This window comes from Triturus cristatus, chromosome 5_1 (assembly GCF_964204655.1).
Source record: "Triturus cristatus chromosome 5_1, aTriCri1.1, whole genome shotgun sequence".
In the NCBI taxonomy this organism is placed as follows: Eukaryota; Metazoa; Chordata; class Amphibia; order Caudata; family Salamandridae; genus Triturus; species Triturus cristatus.
Window position 1 is genome coordinate 257,758,876 of NC_140587.1, and position 20,996 is coordinate 257,779,871.

The window sequence follows — 20,996 nt, forward strand, 5'->3', positions numbered from 1 at the left end:
GGCATACGGGCGTCCAAATGGCGCAGGGGGAAGCTGTGGTACCTGGTTGCGTGGAAAGGCTATGGCCCGGAGGAGCAATCATGGGAACCGGCTGAAGGGGTTCATGCTCCGCGCTTGGTCTCCTTGTTCCATCGGCGTTTTCCTGCCAGCGCTGGACCCGTGGGGAGCCGCTGAGAGGGAGGATGTACTGTCAAGAATTCCTGTCATGCGAGGGGAGGAAAACGGTAACCAGCGTAAACGGACTACATCTCCCAGGATGCTTAGCGGTTGAGAGGTTATGTAAACAGGAGAGCTGTTACATAACTCAAGGGAAAACACGCCCTTATGTAAACAGGAGAGCTGTTACATAACTCAAGGAAAACACGCCCTATAAAGGGAGGAACCGGGAGGTACAAGGCTGTCGGATATTGTGTTTACACCGACGTACCTGCTTCGTGAAGAGCAGTGTTCCGGAGTGGTGCTCCAGTAAGGCAAGAACGGAGGTAGGTCGAGTCGTTACTCCCTGGGCCGTGTCTTGCCCCATCGTCACCTGTGAAGGACCCGGAAGCTCTACCGGTCAACCATTGAACTTCGCTTTTTGACTCGGCTGAGTCAAAGCGCAGTGGCGCTTTTGCTGGTTGGAGTCGTAACTCCCAGCCCGACCAGAGATACAGGGACTGCCAGCTGTAACGCACACCAGGAGGTGTTTGCCGCGTTACAGACTCGGAAGTCCACAGGATCGATCGAGCGGCTGCTCTCGGTTCAGTCTTCTTGCTTTTGATTGGGGTATCGGTGACGCATCACCAGGAGGTGACTCCGCGTCCCGGTGCAGTCTGAGGAAGAGGTTGAGCGGCTGCTCCCTTCAGGTAGAGACCCCGGCTGGGTGTTTCCCTGACTCCTCGATTCTCCCCAACACTCGTCGTGCCCCTCACAGCCTACCGATTGGCATTGTCGGCCATTTCATTTCTGCCCTCTGTTGGCATACGCCGGGATCGGCGTATATGCAGAGGACGGTTAGGACCATCCGTGCTGTGGGCTGGTAACGTACTTAGCCTGGAGGATTCCAGTGACTATAACTTTTGTTTATTCGTTGTATTGTTTTGCCTTCATTAAAATAACTAACCCTTCACAAGTGGTTGCGTCCTCATTATCGTGTCTGTTAAACGATCCTGGGACGTTCAGGGCGTTACAATAGGGCCTATATCTCCTGGATGTATCTTTCCTCCTGCCTTCACATGCATATTAGCTCAACTGCTGTGTGACTCCTGCTGCCATCAAAGTCCTGCAGCGGGATTGGAGGACCTCGTCTTCACCACCACCAGTGCTGTGATCCTCCGCGATGCTCAGATGTGACCTCCGGGCACCAATTTGGGCTTGTCTGATCCCGATGTTTCCTCGCCAGGTACAGTTATTTGTGCTTTGGTCCATTAGTATACCTCTGAGGGCTCACCTGCATGGGCTCAGCAGGGCTTGAGCTTCTGTTGCTGCTGGAGCTGAGAATGACCCTCCTGTCCCTGATCACATGGTACCTATTTGATCAATGCAAACTAGGCATCTTCTAGTCAAGGGGCTTCTTTTTTGGGGCATCATGCCTGTTTGTGCCCATTCAGGTTAGTAGGGGCAGTGAGCCACTCCACAAAAAACCCTTTTTGATCCCCCGGGCAGTAGGGACAGTGAGTCACTCCACATAAACCCTTACTGTATCCCCCAGACAGCAATGCATACAACCAAGATGATTGCAAGTTCAAATAAAATAGGAGCTCAATACTGCAGTTAGTCAGATCCAGATGTTTTTGTCTAATTTGATTTGCTCCACGGTACCACGTACCATCAAAACAATCGCGCCATCCTGTTACAATCTACTGTTTCACTTGTGCTTCTGCTCCATACTGTGTTTCTGTGGAGATTCTGCTCAGCACTGGAATGTTTCTCCCATATGTGGCTTGACCCTTAATGTACTTGTAAGCCAGACTATGACTTTGTTCCTACATGTGTTTGCACCTTAATGTCACAATGCCCCACACAGTGATTTTGCTCCTGCATATGTCATGCACTTTACTGTGCTCCTGAATGTGATTTGGTCTCTAGATGTGTTTGCACCTCAATGTAATGCGCCCTATTTCTTTTCTCATTCATGTGTTTTTGCTAAACGTGACCCGGTATGGCTGGCAACCTTACAACAAGAGGTTTATACCAGATCAGATTACAGGATGTAAGTAATAAGACCTATGAGATCCTTTTTTCCCAGCCTCTCCAAAAACAACAAATTTCAGAATTAGCAAGCATTTACTGAGAATCAAGAAACTTTAATTAGTAACAAATACCTTACGGAAGACCTCCAAAGATGTTCCGCTTATGCTAAACTGTGAAGAATTGGAGTGTTTTACATGGTGCGGTTGTGAGACCTCACTGTGAAATACACTTACCAACCCCTTTAGGACCCTTATGTTTCATTTGTCAAACCCCCAGCTCAGCCCTGAATAGTTGTGGCTCTGAGCAGCAAGACTTACACAAAGTGTAAAGGGTTTAAAATGCACCAAAACAATTGGAGAAGAAATCAACAAGACACCAAAGAAATCCACTTTATAAAAATAGACTGCATTTTTAAGATCCATCGGAGGGTTCTGGAGAAAGAGAATTTACAAGTTATAGGAAAATAAGTTATTTTACTCAACTACGAACAAGCAATGGCAAGTTCAACAAATTTGACACTTCAAAACTTTTTCATCAAAATGTTTGGGCTAGTTGTAATGTGGTCACTTGAAGTCTTTTTAGGGAACCAAATATGGTAGGGAGGCAGTCAGGGGGACCAGTCAGGTCCTCAGAAATAGTTACTTCTGCCAGTGAAGCAGTCTTTAGTCAGTTCCAGGCCCTTTTACATGTAGCAGGTCTTCCCTGTGGAAGTGGTCCTGATGATTGAATAAATCGCTATATCATCAGCGTAAGCCGTAATTTTTAACGAATTCAAGCCATATTTAAATGGAACGATGTTGGGGTGAGCTTGTAAAGCGCGTAAAAAAGGCTCCAAAGATAGCGCGAATAGTAAGGGTGATAATGGACACCCTTGCCGTGTGCCTCGAGAAATTGTGAAGCTGGTTGAGGTTATCCCAGCAGAGCTAAGCTTAGCTATTGGCTGATCGTTTAGAGCCTGTAGCCATTTAAGATATTGGCCTTTAAACCCCATGGTTGTCAATGTTATCCACAGATAGTCCCACCCCACTCGGTCAAAAGCCTTTTCAGCGTCCAAGAGTATCATACCGAGTGGGGTGGAACTAATCCCAGCTACATCAAATGCTGTAATGGCCATGTTGATATGTGCTGTGGTATCTCTCCCCATAACAAAGCCATGTTGTTGAGGAGTCACCAGATGTGGGATTAGTGGAGCTAGTCGTGTGGCCAATACCTTGGCAAACATTTTAGCATCTGTATTAATAAGCGAGATGGGTCTGTATGACCCACATTGATCTCCTGGTTTATTATTTTTAAGAAAAAAGACAATCCTTGTTATATTCCAGGATTTAGGTGTATTCCCAGCAATTCCTATATTGCCAATCACGATGGATAATAATGGTAATAGTTCCTCTATACATAATTTATAAATTTCTAATGGGATAGTATCTTCCCCGGCAGCTTTGCCTGTAGGTAACGTGGCAACGGCTAGTCTAATCTCTGCCTCGGTGATATTTTCTGATAGTAGCTCGATTCCTTCAGTCTCCTTGTCATTAGTTAGATTAGAATCTAAATATTCTTGTATCTTATTCGTAGCCAGATGTTCTTCTGGGGTATATAATGCACTAAAAAATGCCACAAATTGCTCAAGGATCTGTTCTGGTTGAGTATATATCATGTTGTTCGGACCCCTAATTTCTTTAATAAGTGTTCTAGACCTGTCATCAGCAACTTTATATTCTAAGATTTTACCTATCCTGTCTCCGCTCTCATATTGGGAGAGATGATATTTATGTAAGCTAATCGTATTTTTCTCCATAAGCCTTGTTTTAATGTTAAGTTTTGAGCTGGCTAGTTTTTGGCATATATCCGTTACGTTTGATGGTCCCTGAGTCAATGCATCTGATACTTGCTTTTCTAGTATACTAACTTTATTGACCAATGTATCCAAACCAAGTTTATAGAGTGAATTTTGGTTCCATACGAACTGCTGTGTGAAACCCCGTATACTAGCTTTACAAGTATCCCAGACTACACTAGATGCAGCTGAGTTTAAATTAATTGCAATAAACTCCACTAAGTGTACCTTTAAGAGTGTTATATAGTCCTTATTAGACAACAAATGTCTAGGCAACGTAAATGGCCTGGGTTTCTGCCGGTTCTGTAAGGTAGTAAACGATAAAATAATTAGGTTATGATCTGTGGCCACCCTCGGGCAGATCTCCATATAACTATTTGCTAGAATGTTGTCGGAGACCCAGGCCATGTCAATTCTTGAACATAATTGGTGAGGTGCTGAATAATAGGTAAAACCTGCGACGAGAGGGTACAATGTGCGCCGTGCATCTTTTAGATTATGAATACGTCTAAGTTCAGTAATGGCAGATCGAGAGCGGCGCATCCTATGAAAGGCTCGGTGTCTGGTAGTATCAATATCGTAATCCATGATAAGATTAAAATCCCCCATTATCATAAACTCTCCACTGCTATCAAGTAATTCTATATTTAACCGATCTATAATAGAAGAATCATCAGTGTTTGGGCCGTAAAACACGCAAAAAGTATAACTGTTATTTTCCCAAAGTAATTGAGCGATGGCCCATCGCGCCCTTTATCAGCCTTTGTTTTAATAATTTCAAAATTTAGCCTTTTCTCAACTAATGTAACAGAAGCTATATCGGGTATCACTGAGGAGGCCGTCAAATTCGGGTCTGTATCAGGATACAAACTCAATACTCATAAAACACAAGTTATTATGAATTATAAGTCACCGGTTCCGGTTCTAGGTATGTGTGGAACAGCCCCATATCTTGGTGTTAAAATCCTTTCTAAAATTAATGAAATAACTACCCTTAATTATGAGGCTCTTCTTAAAGAAACTGCTATTACTTTAAAAAAGTGGAATAAGGTACCACTTAGTATTTCTGGTCGGATTAATTTAATTAAAATGAGTATACTTCCCAAATTTCTTTATTTATGAGGTCTATACCACTCTTGGTCAATAATACTTATTTTAAATGATTAGATGGGATCTTCAGTAGCTATATCTGGGGTTACAAAAAAGCCCGTAGATCAATTACTTTACTCAAATTATCGGTTAGCCAAGGAGGGCTTAATTTTCCTGATTTTAGATTATATATTTTTTCAGCTTTTTTAAGCCGTCTTCGCAGTTTGTTTATTCGGAACAGGCACCAATATTATTGTTACCAATTTATGTTGGGCGAGGACTCTAATATGTTTCTAGCTAAAGTGAATGATCCAAACTACTTCAAGCGAGTAAAATTTAAGACCATTAGAGACAGTGTCAAAATCTGGCAACTCATTTTAACTAAATGTAACACTTCGTTTTTTCATCGCCAATTATCTCTATGGGCGAATCCCGGCTTGCCAGGAATATTTCATGATGGGATATTTAAAACTTGGAATTTGGCTGGAATAGAAACACTTGGTGATTTATATGGTACTGACCGCTTTTTGGCATATGAGACATTAAAAACACTCTATAAATTACCTGAAACTTTATGTTTCAAATACATTCAAATTCATGATTATCTCATACGCAAAATGAAGCTGTTAAATATCTTTGATTCTGACATATGGCAATGTTTCTATTCCACCAAGGCTAGGTCACTCATCAGTGTGGGTTACAGAAGCTTTATTTCTTACAAACCGGACGATTGTGGGAAAATAGCCGAGAAATTGAGAGCAAGATTAGGTATAAACATCACTGCCAATCAGATCTCTGCTGCTCTCTGCAGTCTAAATCGATCTATTCACTCCTCAAGCTTGAGAATTCAACAATACAAAACCATCTGTCAGTTATATTATACTCCAGAAAGAATTTTAAAGTGGACCAGTAATAACTTGAGTAGTGAACGGACTAGATGTCCCAAATGCGATTTCATGGCTGCAAGTTTAGAACATATGTTTTTTACATGCCCCGGACTTATTGAATACTGGTCGAAAGTAAAGCAGGGTTTAACCTAGATACTACACCGACCAATAACTCTCAATGCAGCATATGTATTGCTTGGTATACAGACTTTCAATAGCCCACAAGATGACCTCATAAATATCTTAATGGGATGTGCTAGACTGATTATAGCTAGAACATGGATATCAAGCAATCCGCCCCATGTTATGGAGTGGTGGATACTCGCTAAAGAAACATATATTATGGAGTCTTCCCTTGCCAAGATTAGAGGTGTCAAATCTTTACAGAGGCTAGAAAGAATTTGGGGATCTTCTTTTGTGTGAAAACTTCCCTCTTTTTCTTTTTTTTTTTTTCTCTTTCTCTTTTTTTACTGTTTTTTTATTCTTACTGTAATATGTACCTGCTATTTGTAAATAACTACAATATGCTTGCTGCTCAATTTTGAACTTTGTATTCCCGCCGTCCCTGCTTTAATGTAATTCGATTTGTTATGTTATAATTTCTTATGTATGTTGAAAGGAATTGACCTCCTGTCCTGCTAATAATAAAAAGATTTAAAAAAATAAAAATAAAAAAAAAGGAAGTGGTCCTGATGAGAGCGACGAAGAATACTGCTGATGCTTGAAGGATGCTGAAGATGCTCAAAGGATGCTGTGAATGTGATGCGGTCGACGGGGGCCTGACTGTGACTACTCCTCGGTCCACTAAGGGGGTGAGGTGGACATGGTCACAGGCTCTACGTCCCTCCGAGTCCTCTTGATGTGGCAGAAGTTTTGTTGCCACAGGACTACCGGTAATGCAGTCACAGGCCAATCTTTACTGGGTCAATATCTCATCCTCTGGGGGTCCCGATTACACTCTAGTTACACATCCAGGCTCAGCAAACTCGGCTGCAACTTAGTGCATCAGGTGCTGGTCCCTGGTGCTGCACGGCACTGGTTGGCAGTGGGTGAAGATTTTAAGCTGCTAACTTGACCCAGCAGGCTTCTCAGCTGTTGTGTCTCTGTGCTGTGAACAGGAGGCCAGCTCACTGGGCATGGTGTCTCTTGGCTTTGGCTGGTCTCTGGAGATTACTTCACCTTGAGCAGTATTCAGCAGGCACACTCCCTCTCTTTTGCTAGCCAACAAGTTCAGCAGGTGCAGTCCATGCCGGTGCAGCTTCTCTTTGTTGGTTTCACAGTGCAGCTAGGCAGTCCTTTTTTGGTCCTCCTTTTAGTACAGTTGCGATCTGAGTTCTGAGTGACAGGAGTGCCCTATATGTATAGAAAATGCCCTCAGGGTAGGATGCTGTTGGTAGCCAGTGGGCTACCAAGTTTCCTCCCTCCTGATGACCACTTCCTGGGAAGAGTGGCATCTGGCTATCCTAGGATGCACCATTCTGCCCACTCCGAAAATGGCAAAAACCCTCCCTTGGCATCCAGAGCGGTCTAGCCCAACCCAGAGGTATGGCTATGAAGGGGAAACTTTGGCAACTGGTTTTCCCTTCTCTGTCACTAGTGCCAGCCGGTCTACCTACACTATAGAGCAGCCCCTCTCCCAAGTATTCTCCATTTACCCTTCAAAGGCAGATTCACCTTGAAAGCTCGCATATTGGGCTCAAACCTCCCCCATTCAGGAAGCCACATGGGTAACACTTCTTCCAGTGACAGGCCTCTATTGTTACCTTTCCTGGGAGTTGTTAGCATGTCTCCCAAGGAGGGCAGCAAGCTATCGGCAGGACAGACCGCGAGTACAACAGTAAATGGGCACAGAAAATGGTGGACAACTTAAAGTGGCAAATTCTTATGTTACCATTTGCCCACCAGTGACATACAATTTGATTTAACCATTAAATTAGATTTAATGCACTGATTCTTTTATTTTCATATAGTACCACCTTTAGAAGTCCCATTAAGAAGTTAGCAGGACTGCTGTGTCAGACTGTAACTGTGGACTTGCCAATTGGGCTACTAGCCTATCCACAGTAAAAAAGAGAATTTAGGGTTGTTATAGCTAGAACATGTAAAAGTGCATTACACTTTTTAACCTACATCACCCTGCTTTACGGCTCATTAGGCCTATGCTAGGGGTGTCTTGCATATATTAAAAAGGGAGGATTGGGCTTTGTCATTACCTTAAATGGCAAAGTCGAGTCAGCAGCTTACAACTGCCCTTCAGTGGCAGACTGGGAGCCATGTTTCACCTTATCCCACTCAAAGTGGCACAAACAGTGTTGCATTCCCTGGGGACACTCGCTAACTTACAGGGCCTTGGTACCCCTGGCACCATATACTAGGGACTTTGCATGTAAGTTAGGCTATCCCACCTAGGGACAAGCCAATTAAACATGTATCCTTTTATGGGTCAGAGCGCATGCACTGACCTTGTTTAGCAGGACTCCGGGGATGTCGGAGACATTACGCCAGCACCCGGCAGTCAAAATGGGTGTAAACAGAGGGGGTAAACCTGCAATAAGCCTGTTTCTTTACACCAACCAACAATAAAAGAGCTTCCCTGAGGACTTCTTGACTACAGATAACATCAAGTCATCTCCTACTGTGATCAGATTTTCCTAGGAGATTTTATTCTGCATTGGGAAGTTTGAAGATCCTCACACATCTAACTTCAAATCCTTCCTATCTGAGAATAATCTATTTAAACATTGCATCTCCTTCACTGAAAACAAGGACTCTACCTTGGACCTGATCTTTGCGATAAGAATAAGATAGAGCTATCTGGATCTTTTGAAATGAACTGGACAAGGGCCCTTCCTCGCTACCTTAAACATGCATACCTCAACACTCCCTATACATGCTAAACCTGAGGCTGTAATCTTAAACTTCTGGGACCTTAGCAACAAAAAGATCCTTGATCCTTTAAGCTTTACACTAAATTATACGTAGAGAGGAGTCTTGACTCCTAAACGTTGGTCGAGCACTATGAAGGAGAGATCTACAGCATCATGTACAAAGTACCACCGGCCACCTCTAAACTGAAAAGATCAAAGGAAATAATTATAACTGGTAAAAAGGTGTGATACATACAATATCCAAAATGAGTCAGAAAAAATCCCCCACTCCTGTCTCTAACTCAAAGCTGCCAAGATGTTTAGCAAACAAACGAATTCCTTCTTCCTGAAATAGAGATTTATATGAATATCAAATCACTCCAGAAGACAACTCCCAATCTTAGAGAATCAATGCATAAGGCCGACTGCAAGCCCATGTATGGAGTGTAAACTCAACGACCCAGCGTCCCACTTCTCATCCACAATTATTACATTTAGTGAAGACATAGCCAATCACACACTCGATCGGCCACACAGAATATGGATTGCACTCCACAAATCTTTCTACTACCTGTAGCACCTTTACCCTCATTACTAATGAATAGTTGGGGAAGGCCGTGGGAAATAATAAACAATCAAATTTTATTTTAGAGTCCATCCTTCCTTGCTAAGGAGAACTCACATGCCCTCTACCTTACATGCCTAAAACCCATCAACTTTTCTTTTACAGGCTCACAAATGTAGAAAAATCTCCCCATTAAAGCAGCATGTTTCAGAACATTCATCAAAGACATGGGAAGCTCTCATAGTACACATCCGACAGGCCCCGTCAATCTCCGGCTTCAAAAGTGACCTCAAACAACACTTTCACGAAAACATTACATGAGCTACATGTGCTACATGTGTTTCATAATCCAAAAGTGCATCCTGATTGGCTATCCTATACTGCACATCCAATTGATGATGTAACATGCTTTATCTCCATGAGCGCTTTGGAGCGCTGTCTTATTTTTGTAAAGTTTTCTGTTACCCTGCGCCCAGAGTCTTGATGTACTATCTAAAAATAACTTTAAAAATAAAGAAGAATCAAATGTATCATTTCCAAATACTTACAATTTGATTATCATTTGATGATTTGCTCAGTGTACTGTGGAAATCGTCTGAATTGTACTGAATATTTTTTTTATCCAGGATAAGGGGCTCTTAAGTCTAGTTCTGGCAGCCAGGACACGCTCAACCTATTATTATCCTATAAGATATGCATATTGCCCAGATCAATGTATAGGCACAAACTTTGGGTCACGCGTGTGGTTGAGGAGTCATTCTTGAACAGACAATCTAAATCTTTGATTAAAAGATATCCTGCATAAGAGAATCTGGCTTCCAAAATATTTATGTCCTGAAGTGATCGAATGGTAAGGAATCTAAAAATGTCCTTGGGAAGGAGTGTAAGGAATTTACATGACACTCGTCCCTCTGAGACCTTTATAAACAAGGGTTTGTATCCTGAACAAGAAAACGAATACAATTAGAAGTCATTTTTCCAAGGTTCTTTAACAGGTTACTTCCTACTTGCTTTACCACAGTTACAATAGCCTGCAAAATGGTGTTATTTAGGGGAAATAGTAGGAATTCTGGTCCTTCAACCAATTACATTATCTTCTCATAATCAAGAATCAAATTACTGATGGATTTCAACGATGCTGAAACTTTTTCCCGAGGGTATGAAAAATGAACGGTGAACATTAAAAACGGCATCGATCTCATTGTAATTCTGATGGCAACAAGGAAGTGAAAGAGACAGTAAAGATGCTTCACCTCGAGGCAGGCTGGGGTGAAAGGGGCACCCGGTGTGCCCGAGAGCTTGGAATCACTCTGTTTCCAGCTGGAGATTAAGGCATTGGCGCGAGACTGCTGGCAGGGCGTTTTACCTGCAAAAACAAATAGCACTGTTAATGTTATGGCGATAAAAATATGGATTAAACACATTTCGCTGTTTGCAGTAGCACACTATGTAAAACTTTCTAATAAATAAATGCATGAGCAGAAAATGTTAGTATTCCAGAACTGGCTTCTGAAATGCGGCTGTTTTCCTCTGCAAATGTTGTTACGTGTAAACATCTTTACTAGCTCGCCAATTGCCTGAAATATATTTTGTGTATAGTCAATGACCCTAACACTTGCTTGGATGCTAAGGCATCCCGCAGATTATTTAAAAAGAAAAAAGATTCTGAGACCAAATTTACAATCGGTTATATCGTCAATTTCCAAGTTCTGTAAATACCTAAAAAGTGGACCCCACCAGCTGGTTGCTCCAGTTCTCATCTCAAATCAGGGACATTTTACCAGGCATGACGTCTGCCCATCACCTGTGCTCATCGAATACTGCCCGTCAATGGTACAACATAGATGGCTGACTGAAGAGGCCACACATGACTTAGAAGAAGAAAAGTCAACTTACACTGAGGGAGACGTGATGCCCGTGTCCGCAGGGAGCCGGTGATGTACTGTCCCTTTTCGTCAACACACCAGCAGTGACCTTGGCAAGAAGAAGAGAGCAAGATACAACCTTTAGCGTCAGGTAGCTACCAGGAAACGAGATGTGCTGGCCCACTCTGGGTCCAGAAACGACCCCAAATCTTTTCCCAAAGAGGTGACTGGATAGATACTGCAGCCTCCCAGGAAAAGGGAAGTCTCAGTGCCTCAGCTGCAAAGACCTGGAGAGGGAAATACTGCTTGTGACTACTGAGGCTTCGTCTACTGTAACAGCGTGTGCAGTTCTGTGTGATCCGCAGCGGTGGTGGAGGCTTCTGTATGCACCCTGGAGTGGAGGCACTGAAGGCAGAAAGCCTCAGGCAGAAAAGCCACCATTGTCAGTGCTTAATGTGTGGCGGTGTTTGCCAGTGCTGAGCACCCACACTTATTTGTAAACACCAGAATGTCTTTATGAGAGTCCCCCACATGGGGGCACCATGCGTGTATTATTTAGCAGAGTTACTCAGTGGAGCATTTAGTTAATATATCTTAAAACATGATAAAACTAGGACTTAAACCTGGAGTTTAGAGTGACATGGGAGTAGAGCCAGCTGCAGTGGACCCTGGCATTTATTTTTGTACACATTAAGCACTGCATTGGATAGCACTGCCAACAGGGTGTCTGCCAACAAATGTGGGGATTAAAAAGGCACCCTCAAAGGAAGGAGAGACAATGCTCGTGTCCATATACGTGCTCCCAAAGACGCTTATAACATTGTCAGGCCCCACCACATATCTCTTCATGAAGGTCCATCACCGTTTCTAGGATGGCCTTTGATGGAGTTACCTATGACCAAAATGAATAATCAGGCCAGCTAACCCACCGCCATGTCTGGTGGAATGAACTCCACACTTATGTGCAGCCAATGGTGAAGTCGGAGGAGCCTCGGCTGGTGGTGCATCCCCCACCTGCATTACAATAAACATGAGACCTATATTGATGGCGGTGCAGCAGAACAATATGTGAGGTTCTACAACCTTTTTCTAAAAGAGGCCTTTAGAATAGAAAGGAATGAAATAGATTCAAATGTGCATTTCAGAAAGTGTTTAAACAGTCACAATCCAGTCATCATGTGCAAGAAAAGTGCCATATTGCTTCTCAATCTTTAGCCAGCCATGCCAAATGACATTCCTGATGGCAATTCCATGATAATGGTGTGGACTCAGCAAGCTTCTTTGTTAGTGCTGTAATGGAGGAAGCTAAAGGGGTATGTTCTACGAGCCCCTGCGCATTTACTTACCTTACATACATAAATAACTCAACACTCAAGCTTCTGGCCACCTCTCTCACAAAGTTAAATAGGAGAGGTGGGTAGATGCTAAGACAATCATGCACCCTTAGCCAAAGGCCTGTTTCCATTTCCCTCAGCAAAGACAGCCATGGAAGAACTCCAGAAGAGAGCCTTCCCAGCAAGACCAGCCCACGAAGGAATGAGCAGCAGGCAAAGAAGAAATCAACATCAAATCTCAGTCCATCTCGATTCCATGTGTCAATGCAATGAATTCGAAGGTGGCTTCACAGGCTCAGAGATAGATACAGGTAGAGTCATCCACACAACAGATCAATGCTGTGACGAGAGAGAAGTGGGGGAGAAAGAGATTCAAGGGAGAGAGACATACAAGGGAGAGAGAGAGAGAGAGCAAGAGAGAAAGTCACAGGAGAAGAGAAGGGGTTTGAGAAGGCGGGTGAAAGGAATACAGTCAGCGGAATCGAGGGTGGAGGGTACAGAGATGACAGAATGAGACAACAACCCCCTAGCAATGGGACAAAGTATTTATGCAGCAGAACATTTTGGCAAGAGATTCCCCGAAACACAGTGGCATATGTACAAGCCCCTGTCACCACAGGAACATCACTTTTTGTGACATTCACTTGGCGATAGGGGCCTTGCCTTGTGTGCAAGGCAGCATTAAGCCAAGTGGCTTAACGCTGCCTTGTAAATAAGGCCCCCTTTCACGCTATGGTTATGGTTATGCCTTGAGCAGCACAAATGGAAAAAGCAAAATGCCATTGTTTGTGTATGTACAAACCTTTTTAAAAATGCCATTTTGTAACTTTCATGTGTGCTGCATGAAGCAGCCCTCATGGAAGTTACAAAATGGCATTTAGGATTGTTTATGTGCAGGAAGGGACACCTTCCTATACACAACCAATCCTCCCCTGCACACAGACACCCTTGCACTCTGGTGCAAGGGTGCCTGCGTTGGCGCTACACTTTTAAGCTCTACACTTTTAAGTGTAGCGCCAGCGCAGGGGGAAACGCAAGGCTACACCACATCCTTGTAAATATGGTGCAGCCCTGAGTTTCCGAAGTGGCGGAGAGTGTTTTTAAGCCAAGGAGGCTAACGGCACGCTCCGCCACTTCATTGTACGTATCCCCCAAAGTGTCTAAACCTGCCAGTAAAAGGAGTTGAACTAAGGTGCTCATCCCACCTGGTAACCCAGATACCAAGGCAAAGCACACGAATTTACTACAGAATTCTAGAAACGACACCCTGGCAGAGCATCTGGGCACAGGCACAGGGCAGGATCAACGGCCTCAGATTTGACATCAAAGCAGGAAGCACAGACACAGGGCTGTAGCTGTCAACAGTTCGACAGGTGCAGTGGCACCAGGGCCCAGAGGTCTCAAGGGCCCTCACCAATCGAATCAAGGCTGTATTTTCCTACATAAAGGACACACTTTCGTTTCTAGCATTAGGGCCCGAAACGCACTCACGGCATCTCTACAAAGTCAGACATGGACATCACCACCAGGCAGGATCTGTCAACAATATGGCCTGGGTTTAGGAGAAAACTAGAAACTCTTCCTAATGGGGGGGAGGGGGGGGGGGCATATGTGACCAAAAAGGAACGTCTACTACATGATTTTATTCCGCAGTACCGCAATTTTGAGAGGGTGTGCATACGATTAAATGTTCAGCAAATAGGCAGCAGAACATGTATTTATTTTTTTATTGCAGATTTTATATAGTGCGAACTCGACCCGAAGGTATTGGAGCGCTTTACATGAGCACCGGTTACCTACACATTCAGGCACGGGGAGATTAAGTGATTTGCCCAGAATCACAGGATGTGGACGCGACCCCGAGGCTCGAACCCCGGTTTCCAGCACCAAAGTCGTTAGCTCCAGCCGACGGACCACATCCTCTCCCCAATGTATGCCTGAATGTCACACTCTTAGAAATTGTCCATAAATCTGTGAATGAAGGAAGCTTCGGCAACCCTTGCAGTGGCAACATTTGTCCCAATGAAGTACAATTTGTGTTTAATTGAAGTGAGCGAGGGTAAGAAAGAAGGGAGAGAGAGGGAGAGAGAATGTGGTGAAGAGATCCATAGAGGGAAGGAGGGGGGAATAAGGGGCTGCATAGAAGAGAGAAATGGAGAAAGATGCTGACAGAGAACTGGAGTGAGGGAGAGAAAAGGGGTCAGATGAACAACTGAGTGAGAGAGAAGATAGGTGAGGAAAAGAAAGCGCGACAGAAAGAGAGACGAGAGAGTGTGGGGGAAAGGAGGGGGAGAAAGAAAAACAGAGAGAGAGGTGGGTGTAGAGGGTACAAGAGAGCGTGAAAGAGAGAGATCAAAAAGCAGAGAGACAGAATGAGAGTTGGAGACAGTGAGCGCATGCAAGAGAAAGCAGGAGTCACAGTTGCCACGATGGCTCTCAGGAAGCGAGGAGTGGCTGGAAAGCCTTTTCAAATGCAATACTTACCGGTGCTTTTGTAGCACTGCACGGGCTGCCAGTTTCCCAGTCCGTCGCACTGAGGAATGTAGGGTTGAAACCCAAAGAGTGTTGTCTCTCCAAACGCAGCAGGCCTAGAAGCGGAGTACCTCCTCCAGTAGAAGTGCAAAGCTGAAGTAGACAAGAAAATAGATGCCCCGCATCTGTCAGTGCATTGAACCAGCCCAGCTGCGTGCCTGAGAAGTAACACTGGCCTATGGATACTCCTGTGAAACTTGTCTCAATAGTAGCAGGGCTTGCACGCTATTAATACCACAGTGTTGTGAACATTACCCATGAGAGTGTTAAGGGCTGGGTGAGCAAGTGAATTGAATTTGCAGCATGCCGATTCTATCATCGTGACTAGCAGTAAGCTAGTCATGGGTAGCACAACACTATTATAGCATCGACGCCGGCTGCCGAGGGCTGTACCGGTTGTTAAAGGCCCTAGGTATATGCCTGAGCCACAGGCTAAGGCCAAAAATGTGGGGTAGGACCTTTAACAACCATAATAACCCCGGGCAGAAGGGCTGTACTGCTATAGAAACATTCCACCCACTGAGCCTAGCGTTTTCTAAATTAAAAAGGGAGTAACAGAAAGACAAGCATTGGAATGGTGGAGCTCACTAGGACATTCCAGCCATTACTGGCCCTGAGCCATTCATTATGTTTATGGAGCTCTTAAAATGTCAATATTTTAACCTTATTATTAACCTTATTATTGACCACTTGTGCAGCGCATGCTCCCCCTTAGTGTGCCTTGGAACTGCATTACACAACGTGAAGACTACAAGGAACGACTTGACACGTAACTGGTTAAACAATGGAGTACAATGGAGGTGCAACACGTGGATGTATGATGGAGGTGCCACACGTGGATGTATGATGGAGGTGCCACACGTGGATGTATGATGGAGGTGCCACATGCACATGTATGATGGAGGTGCCACACGTGGATGTATGATGGAGGTGCCACATGTGGATGTATGATGGAAGTGCCACACATGGATGTATGATAGAGGTGCCACATGCAAATGTATGATGGAGGTGCCACACATGGATGTATGATGGAGGTGCCACACGTGGATGTATGATGGAAGTGTCACATGTGGATGTGTGATGGAGGTGCCACATGCGCATGTATGATGGAGGTGCCACACGTGGATGTATGATGGCGGTGCCACATGTGGTTGTATGATGGAGATGCCACACGTGCATGTATGATGGTGGTGCACATGCACATGTATGATGGAGGTGCCACATGTGGATGTATGATGGAGGTGCCACACGTGGATGTAAGATGGTGGTGCCACATGTGGTTGTATGATGGAGATGCCACACATGCATGTATGATGGAGGTGCCACATGCACATGTATGATGGAGGTGCCATACGTGAATGTATGATGGAGGTGCCACATGTGGATGTATGATGGAGGTGAGGCAAGTGGATGTATGATGGAGGTGCCACATGCACATGTATGATGGAGGTGCCACACGTGGATCTATAATGCAGGTGCCACACGTAGTTGTATGATGGAGATGCCACACGTGGATGTATGATGGAGGTGCCACACATCGAAGTATGATGGAGGTGCCACACGTGGAAGTATGATGGAGGTGCGACATGTGGATGTATGATGGAAGTGCCACACGTGGATGTATGATGGAGGTGCCACATGCACATGTATGATGGAGGTGCCACACGTGGATGTATGATGGAGGTGCCACATGTGGATGTATGATGGAAGTGCCACACATGGATGTATGATGGAGGTGCCACATGCAAATGTATGATGGAGGTGCCACACGTGGATGTATGATGGAGGTGCCACACGTGGATGTATGATGGAACTGTCACATGTGGATGTATGATGGAGGTGCCACATGCACATGTATGATGGAGGTGCCACACATGGATGTATGATGGCGGTGCCACATGTGGTTGTATGATGGAGATGCCACATGTGCATGTATGATGGAGGTCCCACATGCACATGTATGATGGAGGTGCCACACGTGAATGTATGATGGAGTTGCCACATGTGGATGTATGATGGAGGTGCCACATGTGGATGTATAATGGAGGCGAGGCAAGTGGATGTATGATGGAGGTGCCACATGCACATGTATGATGGAGGTGCCACACGTGGATCTATGATGCAGGTGGCACACGTGGTTGTATGATGGAGATGCCACACGTGGATGTATGATGGTGATGCCACATGCACATGTATGATCGAGGTGCCACACGTGGATGTATGATGGAGGTGAGGCACATGGATGTCTGAAGGAGTTGCCAGATGCAGATGTATTGGGAAGGTGCAGCATGTGGATGTTTGATGGGGTGCCACAGATGGATGTATGATTGAGGTGAGGCATGCAGATGTTCGGTGGGGGTGCCACGATTGGATGTATGATGGGGTGAGACATGCAGCTGTTGAGTTGAGGTGGCACGATTGGGATGTATGATGGGGCGAGGCATGCAGATGTTTGATTGAGGTTGTGCATGAGGATGTATGATGGAGGTGCCTCATGCTGATGTGTGATGAGGATGCCACATGCAGATGTTTAAAGGAGGTGCAGCATGTACTGAGTCACCTTGGACATTTCGGTATTACAAAAGCTTCAAAAATTGAATAAATGGATTTGCACAGTTTGCATCAGTGCAATGTTTCTGTAAGGTGGTCCAGTGAAGCCTCGCACATAATACGTGTGGGGGGGGGGTGGCGGTATGGTGTGCGACTAAAGGTAACTATTATCTCCTTTGATTATTAGCTGTTCTATAGTAATATTCAAGGATTTTATAGGGATAACCAGTGAGAGGATCAGTGCAAGAAAACATTTACATATAGAATGTGTAGAGGACAACTGCATTGGATTTTTGGAGATGGGCAGACAATTTAAGCATAATTTAAGACTGAGTATAGCAGCATAGGGTCCAGAGGCCGTAAAGTGCCAACGACTATAGCTAATTGTATATGTCAGATAATTGGAACAGATGTTACAAAGGGAATACTATATTGCACAGTAAGTGTGAAGTTTCCCTTTCCACACAAATAGTGGTACAGCCCAACACTGCTGACACCCATAGCACTCCATCTTTTTTTCAGCAACTGGCGAGTATATGACGCCGCATTAAAGATGGAAGAGAAGGAAGCCGCGCAGACAGCGGGAGGCACCACAGACAGCGGGAGGCACCGCAGACAGCGGGAGGCCTGCCAAATGAACACAGCTTGGTCAAAGAGGAGGCAGAAGGGATGGCCCAAGCATTCTGCGACAGCTTTATATTTCGGTTTCTTGGTAACTATAGATTTCTGTAGGAACCGTAGCTTTATATGAGGTGACACAGTATGTCTTTTCACTCTTACTTTTATTGAACACATGTGGAGGTTGTTATTAGTTAACTGCAAAAACAGTACCCCAGTTATTGTAACGCAGGGTTTGTTCTTTTAGACCCAAATGGCCATTTATGCTCTTAAGAGACAGCACAAGGAGCAACATTCCCACTCCCTACTGTGACTACAAATTCAGTGGCAGCATGCGTCTGTTTTTCCAGGAGAAGAAAATGACCCAACGTTTGTGGATTTCAAGAATATGCAGAATACATTTCCTAAAGCATGACATTATAAGGACATTAAAGGTAAATATTGTATAGAATGGAGGCCCTATTACATATTGGCAGCACACTGATGCTCTGCATCATGACATCCACTTAGTTATGTGCAAGGGCCATAGACCAGGCCTGGTATAAAAACTCTTGCTGTTCCCAGAGCAATCACAAACTCAGGCCATAGCGCAGTCGCGCATTATTGAAAAGTGGGCACTGCTTAAACCTCCTCCCCCAGTCTGCCTTTCACTGCAGGTGGCAAACCCAGCTTCAGTTTCAGTGGAGGCAGGGATCTACCTGCAGGTAGTGTAGTGTGTGACTGCACGTGCTTGCATGGGGAAGCCTGGTATTCCCTGGGACTCCAGTGCTCCCGTACCGAGGGGCACCATTGGGGGCGCACTGACTGCTCTCTACTTCATATGTGTCACACAATCAGTGAGCCTGCTGACAGCTTCTTTGCCTGTGGGTTCAAAGGAAGTCCCTCATTTGCTTGCTTCCCATGCTTATTATTGAGTCTCCCCTTGGGTTTGTGTCTACTCACATTTTGCACTGGTGCGATCTATGTCAAGGAAGGAAAGCAGATTAGTTTGCATCCAGTTCTCTATTACCAAAGTGCCTTGGTGGTGCAAAAGGGGGGGGGGGCAAATACCCAGCGGCCCACTCCCGGGCTCTACATGTAATACGGCCCCAGGACTCACTTGATTGCGCCGCGAGTCGAAGAGAATAGTCGCCTGTGGTTAGAAGCCGCTCCGAGAAGGAGATACCGGACCTGAAGGTGTCCGCGGGGCGAAACAGTTCCCTGTCAGTCAGTCTGACCCCTCTCGCCAGGAGGAAACTGTGTCCAAAAGCAAAGTGCGAACTGTTGGAAGCAGCGACAAGCTGCTCCGCTTCGTCCACAAACAGCATGGCGCGCTGTCTGACGCGCTCACAGGGCCCGGGGCCTACGGGACAAAGGAAGAGTCGTTATCTACGGCGGCATCTTCTGCTGAAGACCACCCAGTCACAAGCCTTCACCAGGAACAAGTACATTGTTGTAAGTTACTTCTGTGCAAATAAGTGAAAAACAATCATAGTACAAAGTGAGACTGTTAAAATCACAACATCAAGCATTGCTCGACCTACTCACACAAGTTCTTGAGTAGACAAAAATATGAACCATCTCCACAGTGCACCTACCAATGAAAAACTAAATTCCACTTACCCCACAATCCTTGTCCAATCGTTCATAGATCTCAAAGTTAAATATACCTCAATACATTCACGTCGAGCAAAAAACATAATATACTATCCTGTTTATTGTACAAAGCTAATTTTATTGACTGTCACAAACATATTTATTGCCTTTTTGTCTTTTAAAATGACTATTTTCTTTAAATCCTGATTTTTGCATTATATTACAATTCTTTTGAAATATTCTCCCATTGATCGAAAACCCCCTTCACTCACTTGCTCACAAGACATTCGAGCTCAACCACTCATCCTGATCTCTCATTCATACTCATACATCCGTATTCAGTCTTTCTCACAAACATATTAAAAGCAATACAAAAAATGACAAGGATGCTATGGCCTAGTGAGTCACCCACCTTTGACTGATTTCAGCTACAATTATTAATCAATTACTCATTCAGCCCCCTCTCACTGTTTGGGTGCATGATTCAACTATTTGTCTCCTTTGGAGAGCAAAATGGTTGACTTCATTAATTCTTCAAAACAGTGCAGACGTGTTTCGGTATGGGACTAAGAGCAGTCATACACCTTCTTCAGGGCATACGAGGATTTCAGTCAATCGCAAAACTATGTATATATAAAACAAATATGGGGGGGTTTTAATGCACACCTTGAGTGGATAAACTTCAAAGAATAGGGGGATGTAGGCCACAGCTTCGGGCTGGTCTCTTAATGTCAATCCAGTCCTGTTAGTATGAAGGAACATGGACCCACCTTTCTCCGCTGTGCTTCAAAGAATTTTTTAAAAAGAGGCCATATAGCGGAGAATTTTCAGTGGTTGAAAAATAGAAGCTCTCTCATCACTACTTTTGCTCTTTGTGTACTAGAGAATTGAGCAGATTGTTTTTGCACCACGATAAACAAGGCATACATTGGATGGACCAAAAAAAAGTTTGGTATTCACGAAATCAGAAGCAGAGAAAGTGTATGTCCTCTTCTTTTCAAATGTGAATTATGAGAGTATGCTGAGGCGTAATCAGCGTGCTTAATTTGTATTCCACAGGCAGCAGCAACAATCCATAATTCGTTTTCATTTTTTTTTTAAAGGTTAA

At 44.4% G+C, this 20,996-nt stretch overlaps 1 protein-coding gene across 1 annotated transcript in view; it reads right to left on the reverse strand.

The window, feature by feature from the left end:
- Positions 1-20,996, reverse strand: part of TG (thyroglobulin) — a 660,241-nt gene that overhangs the window by 502,350 nt on the left and 136,895 nt on the right. The window contains exons 11-14 of the mRNA XM_085604890.1: positions 19,413-19,655; positions 15,098-15,238; positions 11,311-11,388; positions 10,668-10,780 (exon numbers count right to left, since the gene is read on the reverse strand). Of these exons, the coding sequence (XP_085461016.1) occupies positions 10,668-10,780; positions 11,311-11,388; positions 15,098-15,238; positions 19,413-19,655 (575 nt within the window). The remainder of the gene's footprint in view (positions 1-10,667; positions 10,781-11,310; positions 11,389-15,097; positions 15,239-19,412; positions 19,656-20,996) is intronic.